The sequence below is a fragment of the Cyprinus carpio genome, unplaced genomic scaffold, assembly GCF_018340385.1.
Source record: "Cyprinus carpio isolate SPL01 unplaced genomic scaffold, ASM1834038v1 S000006615, whole genome shotgun sequence".
Taxonomy (NCBI): domain Eukaryota; kingdom Metazoa; phylum Chordata; class Actinopteri; order Cypriniformes; family Cyprinidae; genus Cyprinus; species Cyprinus carpio.
In genome coordinates this window covers 988485-1008844 of record NW_024879254.1, presented here as the reverse complement: position 1 = coordinate 1008844, position 20360 = coordinate 988485, and the positions used below count along the sequence as shown (strand labels likewise).

General features: G+C 37.4%; 1 protein-coding gene across 4 annotated transcripts in view; it reads right to left on the bottom strand.

Annotated features, from left to right (window-relative positions):
• Positions 1 to 319: 319 nt before the first annotated feature.
• LOC109061883 (neuronal PAS domain-containing protein 2-like) overlaps positions 320 to 20360 on the bottom strand; it is a 51405-nt gene continuing 31364 nt past the window's right edge. For 3 of the 4 annotated variants that reach the window (XM_042754937.1, XM_042754939.1, XM_042754938.1), the window contains exons 2-22: positions 19339 to 19668; positions 19147 to 19203; positions 18115 to 18269; positions 17141 to 17232; positions 16235 to 16324; positions 13803 to 13926; positions 13139 to 13252; positions 12396 to 12514; positions 12181 to 12263; positions 10056 to 10162; positions 9665 to 9812; positions 9132 to 9213; positions 8155 to 8281; positions 7954 to 8057; positions 7214 to 7285; positions 6504 to 6662; positions 5851 to 6015; positions 5574 to 5764; positions 4544 to 4636; positions 4160 to 4370; positions 320 to 3691 (exon numbers count right to left, since the gene is read on the bottom strand). In XM_042754937.1, coding sequence (XP_042610871.1) covers positions 3524 to 3691; positions 4160 to 4370; positions 4544 to 4636; positions 5574 to 5764; positions 5851 to 6015; positions 6504 to 6662; positions 7214 to 7285; positions 7954 to 8057; positions 8155 to 8281; positions 9132 to 9213; positions 9665 to 9812; positions 10056 to 10162; positions 12181 to 12263; positions 12396 to 12514; positions 13139 to 13252; positions 13803 to 13926; positions 16235 to 16324; positions 17141 to 17232; positions 18115 to 18269; positions 19147 to 19203; positions 19339 to 19412 — 2535 coding nt within the window. In that variant the 5' untranslated portion in view covers positions 19413 to 19668 and the 3' untranslated portion in view covers positions 320 to 3523. The remainder of the gene's footprint in view (positions 3692 to 4159; positions 4371 to 4543; positions 4637 to 5573; positions 5765 to 5850; positions 6016 to 6503; positions 6663 to 7213; positions 7286 to 7953; positions 8058 to 8154; positions 8282 to 9131; positions 9214 to 9664; positions 9813 to 10055; positions 10163 to 12180; positions 12264 to 12395; positions 12515 to 13138; positions 13253 to 13802; positions 13927 to 16234; positions 16325 to 17140; positions 17233 to 18114; positions 18270 to 19146; positions 19204 to 19338; positions 19669 to 20360) is intronic. The other variant, XM_042754940.1, reaches the window with a different exon arrangement.

Here is a 20360-nt window from a genome sequence, read left to right as displayed (position 1 = left end):
ACATAAAACTGAGGGATACAATGTGAAGCAAAATGTGTTTTCCTCATCCAATATATATTCATAATATGCATTTGATAACTAATGTACTTTATAACCACAAAAACGTTATTAATCAATGAATGGTGTACGTATTGAAGGTACATTTGAATTCATGTGTATTTCACAAATTAATCTTAACTTTGCATAAAATATAACAAATGTTTATATAAAAGTGATAATACATAATTTTAAATGTGTATTACTTTTATATAAACAGTTATATTTTATGTAGAAATACTGTGAATTGAAAAGTAATTAAGAGTCGCTATAATATCCAAACTGTTTCAGAATGTAAACTTTTTTATTATTAATTTCTTTTAAAACAATATTAACAATATGTTAAAGCTTGTCGTGATGGTATATGTACACAGAAGAATGAAAGGGGGAAAAACAAGCCATACATTGACTGTGCAACATCAACTCGCTGAACTGAGAAACAGAAAGCTTTACGTCCCCCCAAAGTAAGACACTTCAATAACTGTTTTTACTTTCAAATCATACACCGCATATAAATTTATTTAAATCTATTTGACATCTTATAAAATAAACAACTATATTTTTCTAAACATTTTTTGTATATCTTATATTACAATATCTTCCATGTATTTTCTGCAGGGTATCAGCAGAGATGGCTGTTTATGCCAGGTGTCATTTTCCGTCTCTTCCCCTCACCTGGGAGAATATAAATGCATTGACAATGTCACCTGATCAGGTAACACATATAACACACACACTCATGAATCCATGAGGCCTAAAACCTCATCAGAACAGACACTTTTGGGGAGAAATTCAGGCCAGAGAGAGAGAGAGAGACAGAGAGAGCGAGCACAAAGCAAAAGACATTAGGAAGGGAAAAAAAATAAAGTGCAGTCTCCACAACCAGAGCATAGAAAGAGAACAAAGATGAGAGAGTCAGTACAGTTTCCTTCACTCACAACCCAATCAATGAACACAAACACATCTGCAAAACAATCAAACCTTTAACTCAAGAAACATTTGAGCCTTAAAAAATATTTCATGAAAACACCGCAAATGGGCAATAAATGAAGGATGAAACAGCTCATTTTGTTTGGGGGATGGTGTACACTCTATATGGCCATCACAGTGGCAACTGGCAGAAGTCATAACCTTTGCATTTATTTGCCCTACTCATTTTAAAATGAATGTTTTATAGCTCCTCCGTCTGGGTTTGTTGCTGGTCCTAGATGGTTGGAGCAGCTAATGACCACCTATTAACCAGCTTAGACCAGATCTACCATATTGGGATGGCTTCGTAGTTTGAGCAGCCTAAAATTAACAGTTAAATCTGACTTAAAATGTAGTTTCTCTCATGTCTAGAGACATGAAGAGCACTTGTGAGACCCAAAGATAATCTCAGAGCAGCAGAAGGTGATAAATGGGAGGCACCGATGCGAAACACACCAACATCTACCTCATCTTTTCTAGTGTGACTTCAGGGAGACAGAACAAAACGCTGAGATGAACCGGTCATGTGACTCACAAAACTTTCAAAGCATTTCGAAATGGTTCTGGTGGGCTGGTTTGGGACCTAAATGAGTTCTTGGGAATGGAGGATTTGTTATTGTAAGGTGTAGATGTAAAATCTCTGGAGTGCTTCCTTTGAGAACAGCTTGTAGTATCTGAAACATCTTATTTGATCTGTGTGGAGATGTCACACATGAGAGAGTTGGAGTTTCACACTTTCTACACATGACTTCTAGGAATGCTGAAGAGATTTTTGTACCAAAATACTTTTGGTTTTCATTCAAACAGCACGCTGGCTTTTACTAAAATGAAGTGTTTCTTGCTAATATAAGACTAAAACAGAATTCTCTTCTAAAGTATAAATTACACACATTCTTGTTTTTCGATTTGCATTGCACAACATACAGAAGGGCACATGATCTTAGACTGTCTTGAACAGAATTTCCTTCGTTTTAAAAAAATAAAATAATGAGCACCAGCCCTTAAATGTGCCATACGTGACAGGATGGAGGAAAGTGCAAGCTTGAAGTCCCAGCAAAGAAAAAAAATGTAAATGATTTTCTGATTGTCAAGATTATTTGAGTTTTTTTTGCCTATTTGCGTGTCTGTGAGTTTTACAACATTCCAGAACATCTAAACATTTTTTTTGCCCTTTGCCTGACACTTCCGTGTCTACATCAACTCCCCCAAAAAATAATAATAAAAAAAAAAAAAAAAAATGTAATGGGGAAACATTTTTTTTTTTACTAATATTTGAGTTGTATTTGTCAAACACTTTGCCCAAGTGACAGGCAGATGAGAACATTTCCATTTCTGCAGCCCTGACATTATGATCGTCTTCAATCATTCAACCTGCATTACAGTCTTATTTTACATCTTCATGTTTGCAGTTTAACTGCTGCAGCACTTGCACCCACCACCATAAAACAAAGTCCCTCTACTACGAAGCATAAATTAGACAGAGCTTCATCCCTGTGTAATACTGAAACCAAATCTTAAAGCACATCTGTTGTGCTCATATTGACATCAAATCAATGTAGGTTTACTGTGTGGACAGGCAGACCACATGCACGTCTGAAAACTCAAAGAACTGTTTGATCAGGGAAGCCAACATGCTTCTCCTGACCAGCTATGTTTAGAACCTTAATATGAAATAAAAAGTACTGAAATACGATGCTCCAGAACTCAATATGTGGAGAAACTCTACATACAGTACAGTGGATTGAGAAACAAAGCGTAACAGGGATTGAGTTGAACTCAGCAGTAGGAAAGTTTGCCCTAGTGCGAAATTGTTCTTAAATATTTATAATATACAACGTGTTTCAAGTTTCTTTATGATAGCGTTAACATAACTACAGGAGGTTGCCGACGAGCTCTGCAGATGATAACAGGAAGCCAAATGTTTTGAAATATATTTGGGTCTTCGCTGAATTATGCCCAGCTCCAACCATCTGCACACATACATGAAATATGACGCGTGAAATCAGTTCATGACCGTGTATTTTTCTTCTTGTTGGTGGGGTGATTTCTCTTTTAGTTAGTATTTTAGTAGCGGTTGAGGACAGAACACATGCAGTGGAGTTTACGCTCTGTCAAGGCATTACTTGATTTGTTGATTTTGTCTTATTTGTGTGTTGAAAAGTCCAGATAACTGTAACATTACAGTACCAAAAACCACGGCTCCACGGCTTTCTGTCCTTTACGTATCGATCAAAGCGCCTGCTTGACTTGACCCCTGTGTGCCTGCTGGCTCCTCGTACGTATCCCAGCATCCTCTGTGTGCAGTCGAGGGCCAGGCAGAGTCCTTGAGCCTTGTGCCGTTATCACCATCATTTGCTGTCATGGGAACTTTGAGGGACTTTGGCTTTCTTGATTTTGGTTTGGCTCGGGAACGAGCCTTCCCCTGAGCCGAGAGAGTCCCATCCCATCATGCCTTTCAGAGCTAAACGCTCAATGCGCTTTCCTGGCAACCTCTTGGCTTTTTTCCCAGGTGGCGGGGCTACCGTGGGAGCATGTTTCTGTAGTCCGACAGGTTGCCGGACTGTGAGTGATGATGCTGCTGCTGTTGTTGTGGCTGTACATATCCCACAGTGCTTTGCTGTGGAACGCTAGGGGTGTGGAATAAGGCCTGAGTGGGAGCACTCTGAATCAGACCCTGAGGCTGCATCTTCAAGAGAGAAAGAGAAAGGTTACCATGTTTTTGAGGCATTCATATGAATCAGACAACATGATTCAAGACAATATGTGACCCTGGACCACAAAACCAGTCATAAGAAACACCGGTATATTTATATGGGTCAAAATTATCTTTCTTATATGCCAAAAATCATTAGGATATTAAGTAAAGATCATGTTCTATGAATATATTTTTGTAATTTCCTACCATGAATATTTAAAAACTTATTTTTTGATTAGTGATATGCATTGCTAAGATATAATATAATAATATTTAGATTTTTTTTGCACCCTCAGATTTCCAAATAGTTGTATCGCGGCCTATCCTAACAAACCATATATAAATGGAAAGCTTATTTATTTAGCCTTCAGGTGAGGTATAAATCTCAATTTTAAAAAAATGGACTCTTGTGACTGGTTTTATGGTCCAGGGTCACACAACAGTAAAAATACTGTTTACCTGAAAGAACTGCTGAGGTTGTTGTAGTGGTAAGCTGTGTGGGGCAGCCGACAGGTGAGGCGTGTAGGTGGGCGTGGCCTGATGGGTGATGAAACTATTATGGGGGATCATGATTGGTGAGGTGAAGACGGGGGAAGGGACAAGCACAGCGTTACAGTTCACCTGCTGTACAGGGAAGGAAGGAGCCATCATCTGCTGGTCCAGAGGATATCTATAACACAAACATTTTTAGTGAATTTCGAATAGTATGCTAGCATACTACTCGTACTACTTCTGTTATGACACAAATAGCAAAAGTAGTATGCTCTTCCAAATTCAGCCAACCATTCGGCCTATGACTTCATGTTCATTTTGAATGAGGCCGTCATGCTCAAACACACTCACTTGGTTTGTTGAATAGCTGAGCTGCATTGGGAAGACTGGGTCCCCCCACTGCTGTCTGGTACAAGCGTCTGCATTGATTGGTTTAGTAGCATCCTACCAATCCAAAAACACCCCGTGTGATATTACTGATCAGATCAGGGAACATGTTTGTTATAATTATACATTCTGTAATACTACCAAAATCAGCCAATCATGAAGCTTCCTCGCTCTACCAATCAGAAAATGCCTCTTATTCTGTTGTTCCCAGTAAAGTCATGGCTAAATTAGATTGTTACTACTCTATCATGGATCTACTGTAATCTATTATTTATTGAAAACAGCCAAATAATAGTTATTTTTTGCTAAAATGGTTCAGATGTCATTAGAAACTGCTATTCCAATCAGAGATACTGTATTAAAGGGATAGTTGACCCAAAAATAAAAGCTCTGTCATTAATTACTCACCCTCATGTCGTTAAATTAAGATTTTGCTTAATTTGCACATAGACATTGCTGTCTATGTGAGCTTTCCCACACGTTCAAGGGCCAGAAAGGTGTTAAGGACATCATTAAAACAGTCCATATGACATCAGTGGTTCAACTGTAATGTCATGAAGCTATGAGAATACTTTTTGTGCACAAAGAAAATAAAAATAATGACTTTATTTAACTTCTCTTCCGTGTCAGGTGAATAATTAATGACAGAATTTTCATTTTTGGGAATACTGTTTTGGGCCCCAAGCCTTTACTTTTTTCAACGTAGAATACTATCACAACAGCTGTTTATAAGCACCATTTACTCATACCATACATAATTTAATTTATGCCTTTTTAAAAAATGTGTATAGTTCACACAACATTCTCTGGACTCACGTCATTCTGGACACCAATATTTTAACAATTCATAAAAGATGATTCAATTTCTGAGGTTAGGATCTTGATTTTTCAAGAGTACGCAAGCCAATTTTTACACTGAACATTCGTCTTGCTGTGAACAGGCCTTTGCAATGTTCTTCTGCCACAGTAAACTGTGTTTAAGGTGTGTTGTTACCGTAGCTGTCCGTCCTGGCTGTAGTCTGTGTGTGCGAGTCTTTGGCAGTGTGTGTCCTGTTGGGTTCGGTGTCCGTGGTTGGGTGAGAACATCATTGGGTTGCTATAGAAGGGTGTGGTGAGACTGGTGTGTGTCTGCATTGGAACACTGACGGTCTGCATGTGTCCAGTCTGAACCAGTCTCTGCTGGCCCTAAACACGCACAAAAAAGACATCCATAACTGAATGAGTCTGCGAGTGTGTAATATTTATGTGTGTGTGTTGTGCGTAATGTGTACCTGAGCAGATGAGCTACTGGGCTGTTCTCTGAGTAGTGTGTGTGATGAATGTGAAACACAGTGTTGAGGTTTGGGCTGGGTGCTGTGTTGGGACGGCCTGCCTGGACCCTGCTGCTGCAGACCAGTACTGGCAAATTCTCCCTGTATCGGCTGCTGGAGTAACATCTGCAAGCACAGAGACCCAAACAGCTTAAAGTCAGACTCCAAAACAAACTTCCTCTGTGAATACAGAAGCTTTTTTTTTTCATGAAGAAGGAATATGGTATAAATACACTATAGTTCAAAAATATTAACTGTCTGATACTTGCAACAAATGGTTCTTGAGCAGTAAATTAGAATAACGTTATATTTGAAGGATCATGTGACACTGAGTAATGGCTGCTGAAATTACAGCTTCGCCATCACAGGAATAAATACCATTGTTAAATATATCAAAATAAAAATTACAAACAGTTATTTTAAACTATTAATATTTTACAATATAACAGTTTCTACTGTGATTTAAATGCAGCCTAGGTGAGCATAAGAGAATTCTTTCAAAAACAAATTAAGAAAAAGCAGTGTATATATTTCTTCATATTTTTGTATTATTTTCTATGTTTGAAGTATTCTATCTGTCCCCAATTTGCATGTTTATAATTATGTGCCTGTACCTGTAGATTAGCAAGCTGTAGTTTCTCTTTAATGTCGTGCAGCTCTTGTTGTTGTGTTTTGATGTCGGCCTGTAGGATGCGTGTCCGCTCTTCTAGCTGCTCTTTCAGCTGATGCATGACGCCTAACTGAGGCTGCTGGAATCTGTACAGAGATTGTGTCTGCAACCCACATCCACACAGAACACTGAGAACACACACTCAAATATACAAAAGGAGCAAACATATATCGCTTTTCTACCTTTCGGAAACTGTGAACGTCTTTCAAATCCGGCCATTGTTTCCACTGAGCCGAATGGTGACATGACTGACTACATTATTGCATGACATTTTGAAAAGCTATTTTAAAGCTATTTTGAATGCCACTGTGAGCTGCAATGGGCAGAAGTTATAACAAATACAATTTATAGCAATAAACCAACAGTACATTCACAAATTTTATTCAGATAATTTCAAAGTGGCTGTTTTTTGTATGCATGAGGACAGCATTACAGCCTTGCTATTAGCAGTCCTTGGTTTAAGTCCAGCAGATTTTTGGGACCAGTGCAAAACCATTGCCATTCCTGCAGCAGAAACATGTGGGAGGTTCTAGATTGGGCACCATGTTGACAGTTTTTCTATTCTAAGATTACAACAAACACTAAACTGTAGCTTACACGCGGAGAAAAAGAGAAAGAGTGGGGAAAGAAAGAGAGCAGCTGGGAGAGACTGACCACAGTGGAATGCTGACTGCAGGAGGGGGAGAGTGACGTGGGCTCAGAGGAGCTCTGCCTCTGAATCAGGGTCTAAAACAGAGAGAAAAAACATTCAGATACACACACACACGACCATAAAGATTTTTTTAATGGGGACATCAGATGCAAAATTCACTTTTACATGGTGTTTGCACATAAATGTGTCTTACTGTAGCAGTGTGGACACAACCACCCTACAATGATAAAAATCAATTTTTTGAAATCCCCCAAAAATCTAAACATTCTCAATAATCAAAGCTGTTCTGATTTTCAGAGCAGTATGATGTCATATTGCTAAAGCCCCGCCCACAAGTGCTGATGGACTGTCCCATTTTAGCATTTCCTCCCTCAGCCAGTTGTACACTGATACCAACTTGTGGAAAATGGGCATCCAATGTCTCCTTTTGTAAGAAAAAGATAGTTTTATTCAGCAAGGATGCTTTAAATTGAACTAACGTAAGAGTAAAGATTTTTACTTTGTAACTGAAGATCTCTATGTCAGATATAAATGCTGTTTTTTTTTAACTTTCTATTCATCAAGTAATCCTGAGAAAAATCATCAGCGTTTCCACCAAAATATTAAACAGCACAACTGTTTTCAACATGCTAATAAGATATGTTAAAATCAGCATATTAGAATGATTTCTGAAGGATCGTGTAAGACTGAAGACTGCACCTATAAAGGATAAAGATGAAGATGATGATGTGCACGTTTGTACCTTTGATCCACTATGTGGCATTCTGCTGGAACTCTTCTCAGGACCAATGGAAGCAGACTGCCGTGACGACGTACATGCCTCTGTGTACCTCACCGATGAGTTCGCTATGGACACAGACACACACAGGCTTTCACATGATCACCTGATGCACAAGTGCACCTTATAAGTGCAGAGTGTTAGCCGAGGTGTGTTTGTACTTACACGCAGAGTCAGACAGCGCTGTGTGTGATGATTTTCTAGAACTTTGTGATGACACTGATCGAGCGCTGCTGATTCTTTCCCGTGGAGCTTCTAAAGGAGGACACATGTCCAAAAACACCTCCTGCCCCTGCACACAAAACACATTAAAGGTAATTTGTGGTCATCATCAATCCATCCCAGATATAGAGGAGTTTGTTTCCTCATTGGAACAGATTTGGAGAAATTTAGCATTACATCACTTGCTCACCAATGGATCCTCTGCAGTGAATGGGTGCCGTCAGAATGAGAGTCCAAACAGCTGAAAAAAATATCACGATACTCCACACCACTCCAGTCCATCAATTAATGTCTTTTGATGTGAAATGTTGCATGTTTGTGAGAAAGAAATCTATCATTAAGGGATTTTAACTTTCAACCATTACAAAAATCCATAATCTAAAATCCATCATAATACTTCTTCCAGAGAAAACATATATCCCCTGTTTTCCTCTCACATCAGAACACAGCAATATATTTGTTCAGAACTGTTTTTGCTTGTAAATGTAGCTTGATCTGCACACATTTCTCTCTTGCTTCAGACGAGATTAATTTTTTTTTATGGAGAAAGCAAAATGATGGATAGAGGACTGGTATTTTAGCAAGCAGCAATGGTTTTAAGTTAAAAATGTCTTAATGATAGATTTGTTTATTAAAAACAGTTTTTTTGCTTCATAAGTTGTTAAGTGATGGACTGGAGTCATGTGGATTACTTGTGGATTATTGTGATGTTTTTATCAGCTGTTTGGACACTTATTCTGACGGCACCCATCCACTGCAGATGATCCATTTGTGAGCAAGTGATGGAATGCTACATTTCTCCAAATCTGTTCCAAAGAAGAAACAAAATCCATCTACATCTTGGGTAATCTATTTCTTTAACATGAAAAACTATTTATTAAACAAATAGGAATAAAGCACTGTGTAGACATGTGTAGAACCTTGACTGAGGATGTTGCCATATCAGATGAGCTTTCCTCCAATCCAATCTCTCTCCTTCTTTCTGCTCGGACTTCAGCATAGCTTTAGATCAGGAAGAAGCATTTGTTTTTACTTCTCATTCGTTAACTCATATATTTATTGTGAAAAGCTTTAGACTGATCCTGTAAGGTAATGAATTTCTGAGAATATGCTCAATTTTGAAGGCCAAACTAAGATTTGTAGTAACACAATCTTACCACTAGATGGAAACATAAGTTAAACGAAAACAGATACTGTAAAACACTTAATTAATTGTGCTGACTAGTTCAAGAATATTAACTACCCTTGAAGTAATTATGAACAGGCATTTGCACACAGATATCTGTAAGTTGCAAATATTATTAATCCTAAAATATTTTTTTAAAAGCTTGAATGTGTTTGTGTGAGCATTATTTAAAGATGTTTTTTTCTTTTTATATACATATAAATGAGAGTGTGTGGCATGCACATTCTTTCCATATACATGGATAAATAATGATTGTGTGTGTTTTACCTGACCACACTGTGTGTACAGACGATAAACTCTGGTTTGGAGTTCCACTGGTGGTATGTGATGTAATAGTGTGTCTGTAGCCAGATCCACTGCTGCCCTTTAGTCAGAAACCGATAGTAACAGGATTTTCCTTTCCCAAACTGCATCACTGCAAAACACGCACACACACACACACACACACACACACACACACACACACACACACACACACACACACAAGATCTGTAGTCTCTAAAAATGATTTGAAAGCTTCTTACAGGGTCTTTCATCTTTCCTGGTAGGGGCATTTTCAGCTCCTCTGTGATTCACACAAGCAGAACAACATTTCCAAGACAATATACTGACCTAGTTTTTAAAGAGAGAGAGAAGGAGTGAGAGAGATAACACTTACATTGTTTATGACACTGAGCAATCAGCTCCAGGTCGTCCACATGGTAGTAATCATAACCCGAAGTCCCTAAAACCTCAAACGGCAGGTACCCAATGATAGGAGAGGCCCTGTGAACACACACACACACACACATATTCAGTACATACTATCTACTTATACTACGCTTCTACTGAGCTGCTACCAGCGCATGGACATTTCCAAGTATTGGCCCATTTTATAAAACAAGAACTCAGTCTTATATATGTACTTTAACACCCAATAAACTGGCAGTGCACTAAAGGAATGAATCATGGGGGCTCGGATGAACCTGCAGACACTCATCACCATGGGAACTGCTGAAATAAGAAAGATGGGTATCCATAGCCTGCCTGAGTCATGTATGTGTCTGTGTGTGAATAAAGAGACCCGTAAGATTCTCCAAGGCTACAATTATTTAATCAAAAATATAGTAAAACAGTAATACTTCGAAATATTATTTTAATTTAAAATAACTGTTAATCTATTTTAAATAAATGTAATTTTCTTGTTGTATAAAAATACTTTGCAAAAAATCTTACTGACCCCAAACTTTAGAACAGTTATTATATTTTTTATGGTAATAATATATATAAAACATACAAACATTAAAAATACACACACACACCAGGGGCGTTTCCTCCAAGGAGGCAAGGGAGGCAAGTGCCTCATAAAAATACTAAATGAGAAAAAAAAAAAAATTGTAGTACAAAACTAAAACAACACCAATATTACAAAATATAACATTAAAGCAAATGTATAAATCACTCGTTTTTCTAAAGAAGTTTGTCAAACAGTGACACCAGTAGGTAAGGTTACAGTTGGAGTCGGTGTCTCTTTCGCCTCCCCTGAGCCCATTGAGTTTTAACAGACACTCTATGGTGTGTCATAAGTTTGGAGTGGGGTAACTGAGAAGGAATGGGGGTAAGTCACATGAGAGATATGATTGGATATGACTGGTTAGTTCAGCTGTGGTTGGTTCATGCGATAAATCCCGCCTCTTGTGTTCAGAATGAACAATATAATGGTGTTAATGGGAAGACTATTTTAAAAAGCAAATAATTCACACACTTAAGATATATCCACTTTGTTGATCCGTGGGCGTTTTAGAGCGTAATCAGCTTGGTGAAATTTATTTTGTCTGTTACCAATACTTACTGAGCTTTGATGACAGATGATCCGAAAAATAAAAAAATAGTTAAAAGTTAACTATTAAAAAGCATAGTTGGACATAAATTCGCAAATAAAATATATTGTTTAAACTGTTACTTCCTTGAGTTATTATTTTACAATAAATGTAAAATGCTTAAAATCACTAACTTGCTGAGATTCATGCTTGGCTTTAATAAATAAAATATTGATTACATTGTTAATGTATTTTTTTTTCTTTTTCTAAGGAAATGTGATTGGGACATGAATTTACATTTGATAAAAAAAAAAAAAACTTTCAGAGACAGTTTAACATTTGTACATTTTATAGGTTGATGTAAACATTGTGTTTCAAAACACTTTTCTTAACCAGCTTGACACAGCAGCACTGGTTCAACCAATAGCATGATTTCTGGTACGGGACCATCTGTATGACTGAGCATGAAAAACACAGGGAGTATTTGGGAAACCTGTTTGAAAACCACAATATTTTGAGCGAGTGATGTAGAAATTACACACTTCTCCTTTAAAAGAGAATTTGACGAGACAGCTCGAATGTCCAATTATAGCCCTGTAGGGAACAGGAACATCCAGTACTCGCACACACACGGTTATGTAACTCTCTGGGGGTCACAAACGCCTTCTGAGTAAATAATCTCTATGCTGAAATTTATGAATGGCCACAGCAGAATAAAAAAATCATATTAAAATACGAGTGAGAGAACTGGTTCAAGCACACGCACATCTAATGACATCGCTGGCCCTCGCAGCCGTGCGTGGGACAGCGGAAAGTCTGAATTAGCAGATGTAAGTGGGTCAGCAACTGATGAATGAATCAAACAAATGACATAATCAGAAGGAGTCATGATTCAAATGGACGTAAATGAGTGTTGCATAAAAGACCATGCAGAATCACAACATCAGACGAGTCGTTTGCATAATGAAGCAGTATTTGACTCACCTATGATCTAAGAAGAGAAATTTCCATTCCAGGCTGTGCCTTGATGTGAATTCATCACACACATCCTCCACGTTGCACAGATCCTTTAACACACACACACAGACAATAAGTCTGTCCTTCCTTTGACGTAAGGATGGATGCAAGCAGTATGTGAGCACTGATTTGTGAGCATTGATTGAAGTGCATGTGAATCAGTGTGTTTGTGTGTATGTTACCTTTAGGAACTGAGGGGTCACGAGTCTCACTGTGGCTACGAGACAGATCTGCTCCTCTAATGTGGACTGCAGCGTGCGTGGGAACGCCAGATCATAACCGTTACATGAGGACAGAGGCACTGTGACACACAGAAAACATGTTCTGTTTAAAAAAAACTACAATGACCAGATTTTAGAGATCAAGTATTATTCTTAGGCCAAGGTACATTTTTCGACTGTCACTCATGAAACTTGCAGTGTGAACGTGGCCAATTTGAAGTGTACCTAAATTATATTTGCAATAGTTCCACTTTAGCACAAACAAAAATACTTCAGTATATCTTTAGTACATCAGCACTACTATATACAGCACTAGTATAAAATGGTATTTTATTTTTCAAATATAAAGGGTATTTTTATTAGGCACATATATATGTAAATGTATCTGTAGTATACTTAACATTTCAAATACATTTTAGTACATTTATTTTTCACTAGGGAATTCAAGTATATTTTAATTATTTTATACTAACCAAATAAGAAAGTAAATAATAAAGTATTTAAATGTATGGCAAAATAAGTATTTACAAAGAACTAGCATAGTTCTGGCCATGGCTTGAATGTTCCCTGTCTATTTCAATTCCAAGATTCTTCACATTTTCACATTTCCTATTAGCAAAGACGTAACCTATCCATTAATTATTAGTGTCTCTGTTTGTGATGCATGTGGCTGGGAGTACTAAAAGTGACAAATAAAAACCCACCGTTATTATGAAACTTGAAATCTCCAACAAATTTGACATATTCGTACGTGGGCGGTTCTTTTGGGTCAATGTTTCCCCTTGCTAAATGACAGCAGAACTCGATGTGTGTCTCATCTGAAAGAATGAAAGAAAAGAAAAAGAGTGCACAGGGAAAGGAAAGAGACTGTTAGCAGCTGATATAACAGCAATTCGGTTTACACAAGGTTGAGGCTAATGTTCTATTATGGCTGTGGCCCCAGTGTGACTTTGATGATTATCCTAAAATAGAATACAATAACCTGACTGACTGTACAACAGTCTCTCTGTGTGTGTGTGTGTGACCAGTGAAACAGAGGTGGTTCTGCTGATCGAATAAGATGAATAATCGACAGTGTCGGTTTTATTATTATCTCTCAGTATTGGTGAGTGTGTGTGTTTTAGGGATTGGGGTCAGGGTAAGAGATGTATGTGGGATTATCGGAGTGTTGTAATAGATAATCTGTGTTACACTGCACGCACTGAGCCTCTATAATTAGCCATGAGTTATATATAGAGCACACTACAGCCAGCCACTAAGACGGCACGCACTCACAGAATACTGCATACATCTGTGTGTGCGAGTGTGTGTGTGTGTGATAGATTGTGTGTTGATCTGTGCATGCATGAATACTGTATGTATACTCACTGCTGTTGAGTAGGTCCACAGCAGAAGACTCTGTCAAGAGCATGTGTGATGACAGAAGTTTATATACCTCTCCATGTTCTCGTTCTGGCAGGAAGTTCAAAATGTTCTGGTCCACCATATCTGACTGAGACACAGCAGTATCCATGACAACGTCACTACTTGCTCTCTTTCATTAGTGCTACACAATGCACTACATTTCCCACAATACTAAGCACTTTGTAGTAACATTACTCACATAGTAACATTATTATTATTAAAAGTAGTAGTGGCATTAGCAGCAGTAGTATTTATGGTGATCAATTAAAATTACACCATCAAAATAAACTACCTTGTGGCAGTGTTGCTACTAAAACTAAATCTATAAAAAATAGCTTTCGGTAATGGATCCTTTTCACATTTTTGGGTTTCTCAAAATCAGATGTCATAGTTGGGTAACTTCTATAGAGGCTAACTGTAGACTACATCAAATATGTGTTTTTTGCATTTCCATTTGTAATTGAGGCAAAGGTAATAAAATACCAATTATAGTGTCATATAAGTGTTTTTTAATGAAAATTATAAATGTGAAATAGGTCCGTTTGAATAAAGCTGAAATAAATTAGAAATGTTGGCAACTAACTGAAATACATAAGCTAAAATGTTTAAAGGGATACTCCACCCCAAAATAAAATTTTTGTCATGATTCACTTACCCCCATGTCGTTAAAAAAACGTCAAAGCTTTGTTCGTCTTCGGAACACAATTTAAGATATTTTGGATGAAAACCGGGAGTCTTGTGACTGTCCCATAGACTGCCAAGTAAAATACACTGTCAAGTTTCAGAAAAGTATGAAAAGCATTGTCAGAATAGTCCACCTGCCATCAGTGGTTCAACCGTGACGTTATGAATGGATGAGAATACTTTTTGTACGTAAATAAAACAAAAATAACGACTTTATTCAACAATTTGTCTCCTCTGTGTCACTCCACATCAGCGTAGCGACATTTTGGCGAATCTGAGCTGTACAAAAACTGCCTATTCTGTGTCAGCCGCACCACAAGGATACGTTTTCTACGTATATTTACACTTTGATTTGAAAGAAAACAGTGCATCCTGTGTTGCGGCTGACACAGAAGAGCGTACAGCTCAGATTCGCCAAAATGGCACTATGTTGATTTAGAGTGACACAGAGGAGACAAATTGTTGAATAAAGTCGTTATTTTTGTTTTATTCACATACAAAAAGTATTCTCGTCGCTTCGTAACGTTACGGTTGAACCACTGATGGCAGATGGACTATTCTGACGATGCTTTTCATACTTTTCTAAAACTTGACAGTGTATTTTGCTTGGCACTCTATGAGACAGTCACAAGCCTCCCGGTTTTCATCCAAAATATCTTAAAATTGTGTTCCGAAGCTGAACTAAGCTTTTACGGGTTTGGAACGTCATGGGGGTAAGTGAGTAATGACAAAATTTTCATTTTGGGGTGGAATATCCCTTTAAAACGCATTAAATCTCAATCACACATCAAATAATATGTAAAATTAATAAAAACAAAATTACTGAACCTTATCAAATACTATTAAAAATATTATTAATAAATACTATAATGGTACATAATAAGAATTCTAAAACTGCCTTGTGGACAAAGGCAGCTTTCTGCTGTTATAGGAGCTAGTAGTTTCATCCAACCCAACCACCATCTCAAGCAAATCTTAAGAGTATTAGCACAATCTAAGTAGATCCATAATGGTTACATGGCCTTCGGTGCCACCTGAGTTCAGCTTGTTCTGTTCCTCAGTAAAAAGGGTCTGCTAAGCCCTCCTCTCTGCTTAATAAGGCCAAAGGTCAAGGTGGGTTTAAGAGTTATGAAAGTATCCATCAGTATCATCCAACCGCATTTGTAACTCACACACAGCAGGAACTGAAATAAAGGTAAAGTTTGAAAGCAAATCTCATTAGACTGGCAGCATGTGATCACACAATGAATGGATTTTGACGCATTTGCAGCATTAAGAAGAGAGGAACATTGATTTGGGTTTATGAAATAGGCTTTTTTTCTGTAATAAGTGAAACCACTTAACTGCCAATAACCTTCCACTTCAGTTGGGGGTATATTTTTCAGACAATTTCAGAAAAAAATATTCCATGAGCTATAGCACTTGACATTTCATGATTTTTAGATACTGCACAAATACAATTGAAGGTCCAAAAAAAATTGAAGCATTTCCTAAGGACTGTTGTCAACAGCCTACAGAAAACCTGCTGTGTGTGGGCTGCCTTATCTAAGTTTAGAAAAACATGACAATTATATTACTAATAACATGAGTTTGTCAGACTAGTCAAGGCATTCTCAGAGGTAATGAGTTCATTTGATGAAAAGTAAAGCACCAAATCAAGTCCTCTTGGATGCAATGGATTGGGGTTTATTGGAATCCCATCCCTCACTTACCGGTAGATGACCAATGAGAGACGAGACACTGTCAGATACATATATGATGTTCCCGTCTGTGGTAAGAGCTATTAGGAAACCATCCAATGCCTGTCATAACACAAAAAAATCTGTTATGAATCTGCAGAAATTCTCATAATATACTGATGACAATGTTCCTTTTGTTATTTAAGAAATAGTTTATCTAACAATGAAAATTCTGTCCATATTGAATCATCAGTCATTATTCAGTGAATGACTGAATTGAACTTTGAATATTGGTCTTGTCTTCACACAATGTAATAAATGGGTATTCAATTCATCATAACTGAGAAAGCTGGTTATGAAAAACCTTGGTAGCTGAAGAATGTTGTCTATCTGCCTTCTTGAGTTCGCACTGTTTTTTTTTTATTGTTTTCTTTATGTAACGAGAAACAAATAAAGGATTCCCCAACCCATACCATCTCCCACATTGCTGCTTTTACATGCCTTATTCACTAGACTTGTACCTTGGCAAATCTTAGACTGGGAACCGAGAAGAGCCAGAGGTTGTTTTTGAAAGGAAGCGTTCGAGTGTGAATGTTTCCTTAATGCTGGAAACTCTGGGGATAATTCAAAAATGCCCCATAAAGCTTAACTTCCGGTTTTAAGGCTATAGGAATGCTGTGCACATGTTATTAACATCCTGTATTTCTGCTACATGAATAAACTTACATGAGTTTCCTTTATTTGTAATGTTTCTTTTTAAGTAGTCTCCACAGTTATGCCTGAAGCAGCGCTATAAGGCATCTCATAGCCTCGCAAATTGCACCATGTGATGACAGCAAGGTACTTAAGAAATACAGCTGGTGTGTGGAGTATTCCCACAGGGCAACAGAGAAACTGAAGGTTGATGAAGCAGATTTGACGGTAACAAGATTCCTTTACCTCCAGCATTAACTGGGTGAATTCCTCGTTGCTGAGGAAAGAAGGCTTCCAGTCCTGCCGGACCTCACAGGACTCTGTTTGCGCCGTGATCTCTGGAAAACATCAAACAGCGGGAAAATGTTGCGAGAACTTGAGTGTGGAATTCTGAGAAAGGAATTGCGTGGACTAATAGGATTGGATGGAATGGGTGAAAATGAAAAGAAATTTCAAGCAAACAGTAAGGAAGTTGGAAACGGCACTGGGATTGTTTATAGGAGCAGTGAAATCTGCTGCCAGTAAACGTTCTGCCGATGGCCTGACAGCTGTGCCCTGGATTCAGACAGGAAATGGAACTGGGCCCATCACACAGCAGCTCCTGGCACACAAAGGTGTTAGCAGTGATACTCCCAGGAGCTTGAAGAAGTTAGCTCCTCTCACCAAAGCAAAAATAATTTATTCTGTTTTAATCAGAGTCCAAAATATGTGTAAACCCTGGCATTAGTGAAAAATGAAACACAGTCAAAGTTTAAATCAATTGTGGCACTGATAATACAAACCAATTTGAATCAAATCAAACCATCTACCAAACACAACATCTGCAACTCGCTTGTCTTCTATAGGGTTTACCTCTCTGGAAGTTTATCAGAATTAAGTTTTTTGTTTTTCTCTCTAGAACTGTATGAGACTACACATATGCAGAATATTCCTTGCACACACAAATATGAGGAACAAAATCATGATTCACGACTTCAGGTGCCGTTTCACTGAGAGATGATGTTTTGAAAGAGAGTTGGATATAATTCAGTTTTGCTGAAATATCCAAAATAAATAATATTAGATAATATTGGCACAAAAATAAAGGCAATGAGAGTAAAACCCGGGAGGTTGGGAGAAGAAATTTGACAAGTGTTAACAGGCACCAACATAAATGGCCATCAAACTACATTCATTTTTTCCATCTGGAAATTTTATTTAATGTGCCCTGTCTCCCTTACCTTTCTGTTTCTGCAGGAAGTCGATGGTTCTCTGCAGGATGGTGGATTTGTCCATCTTGCGGGGGTGACCTTGACCCTGCAGCATCGTACACAGCTCTTTAATGAGAACATTGAACTGGTCTCTTCTCTTCTTCTCTGATTTATTACGGGATGCCCTGCAGAGAAAGTAAGAGAGAGAGATGGACAAAAAGCATTTTTAATGACATAGTTTTAATGATAATTCTGCTTTGAAAGTACAAGATGACATCTTCGAAAAGAAAATGTCTGAATGCGATGATGGTGTTCGTGTATGATTTCTAATGAGAATCCCAGATAACTAATGAAATACAAACACATGTCTACAACACACTCTTATATGCTACAACAATTTTACAAATTTCAATTCAATTTCAGTCGAGGATAGGCTTCCAGCTAATGGTTTATATAAAGTCTCCAAATGAAAGATTACTCTAGGGTGTAAATGCTCCCTTATTTCAGTACAATTGCAAACACCTGTGCTGGTAACAGTCCTTCTGTGGTGCACAACGTCATACAAACTGACAAATAATATTTTTTTTTTTTTTTCATGTTACAGAAAACATTTTTTTTCCCTTTATTTTAATAATAATAATAATAAGAAAATGTCATGACCATTAGCATTTGTAGCTGTATTGGGAGTAAAAGAAAAAAAATATATATGGTATATATATATATGTATATATATATATATATATATATATATATATATATATATATATATATATATATATATATATATATATGTTTTTTTTTCCTCCCATCAAAAATCCTTTCAACCCTTTCAATTATCTCCAATTTTCATTACTCTCCTTCTTTCTCTCTCAGCCCTAGACACTTTTTCTCAAGGAAAATCTATTGTGTTGAGTGAAAGTGTGAAGAGCTTTTAGAGGTGTGATTTCTTAATCACCTCTGGACACAATTAAAGTTCAAAGGTTTACAGTCTAATGTGGGATTTTATTATCTAACATTGCACAATAATGTGTACTACGACTATAAAGAGCTAAACACACAGACCTTTTTGCTCTGTCTTTCTCATCTTCATCCATTAAATCATCCACACAGCTGCCTGTGCTGAGAGGAAATCACAAGAAAATGTTTTCTATTTCAAACTGATTTTTGGCACTCTGAAAATCATACCAAAAAAATATATAGAACATGGAAAATGAATTCTAAATGTGCAGAAAGCACATGCTAGTGTAGACTCACTCCCATTCCCTCCGGGTGGACGGACAAAGGCCTCCAAACTCCAAAAGGTTGTCCATGCTCACTCCTTCTCCCATTCAGGCCGTCTGGAAGGGCTAGCGTGTCCCATTCGTGTCTTCTACCTCCACCTAATGCTAGTGGTTAGCCACTACTCACAAATCTTTGATGGCAAGCCACCGGTGTTGATTGCAGTTATGTTCTTACAGCTAGCCAGTCCTTAAAGGCCAATAACTAGCTTACCATCAAGATACTGTTTATCTTGACTCTTGTCTTCTCTTGCTAATGTACACTTGCAAAACTGTTTTCTCTCTCCATGAAGTTAATGATGGAAACCTGTTGAAGAAAACAAAAGCGTGTTTTAGTTGCCAGGTTTTATCCTGTATTTATGATTGCTTTAGCCCATGACTAATTTATTCTGTAACTGAAAGTGTCTTACAATTCTAGGTACGTAGTATTGGGCTGGTCAGGTGATCTCATCTCAAAAAAAGCTTTTTATAGACTAGAGGCTCTTGTAAGTAGGCCTTTATGTAATTTAAAATATATTTTTCATTCTTTCTTTGTTTTTTTAGTTCACATGGATTTTTGCTGCCAAATAAAACAGGAGTCCTGGGTGCACGTTACATGGATAAAGAATACACATTGTTCATTTACATACAAGTTTTACTGAATAATAATAATAAACAATATTAAAAGTATCATACAAGCAGAACATTTGTTCATTGCCCTTTTGTGAAAGGGCAAACTGTTTTGTACACAACCAACAGAAAGTTTCAAATGAGTGATTTTATTATTTTTTTTTATTATTAAACTGTATTTACAAGCCTCGAAAAAATGGAAAAAGACCACCGACATTAATTAAATATTCTCTCTCTTTCTCTCTCTCCCTCTCGGTCAAATGAATAAAACATTGGCACTTCTCCAGACACATTACACTTCACCAAAGCCAGCAGAAATACCACATGCTGTGTGCTTCGTGTTCAAAAATCAGCCAAAAATCTAAGTATACAGTTGAAAACTCAGAAGAG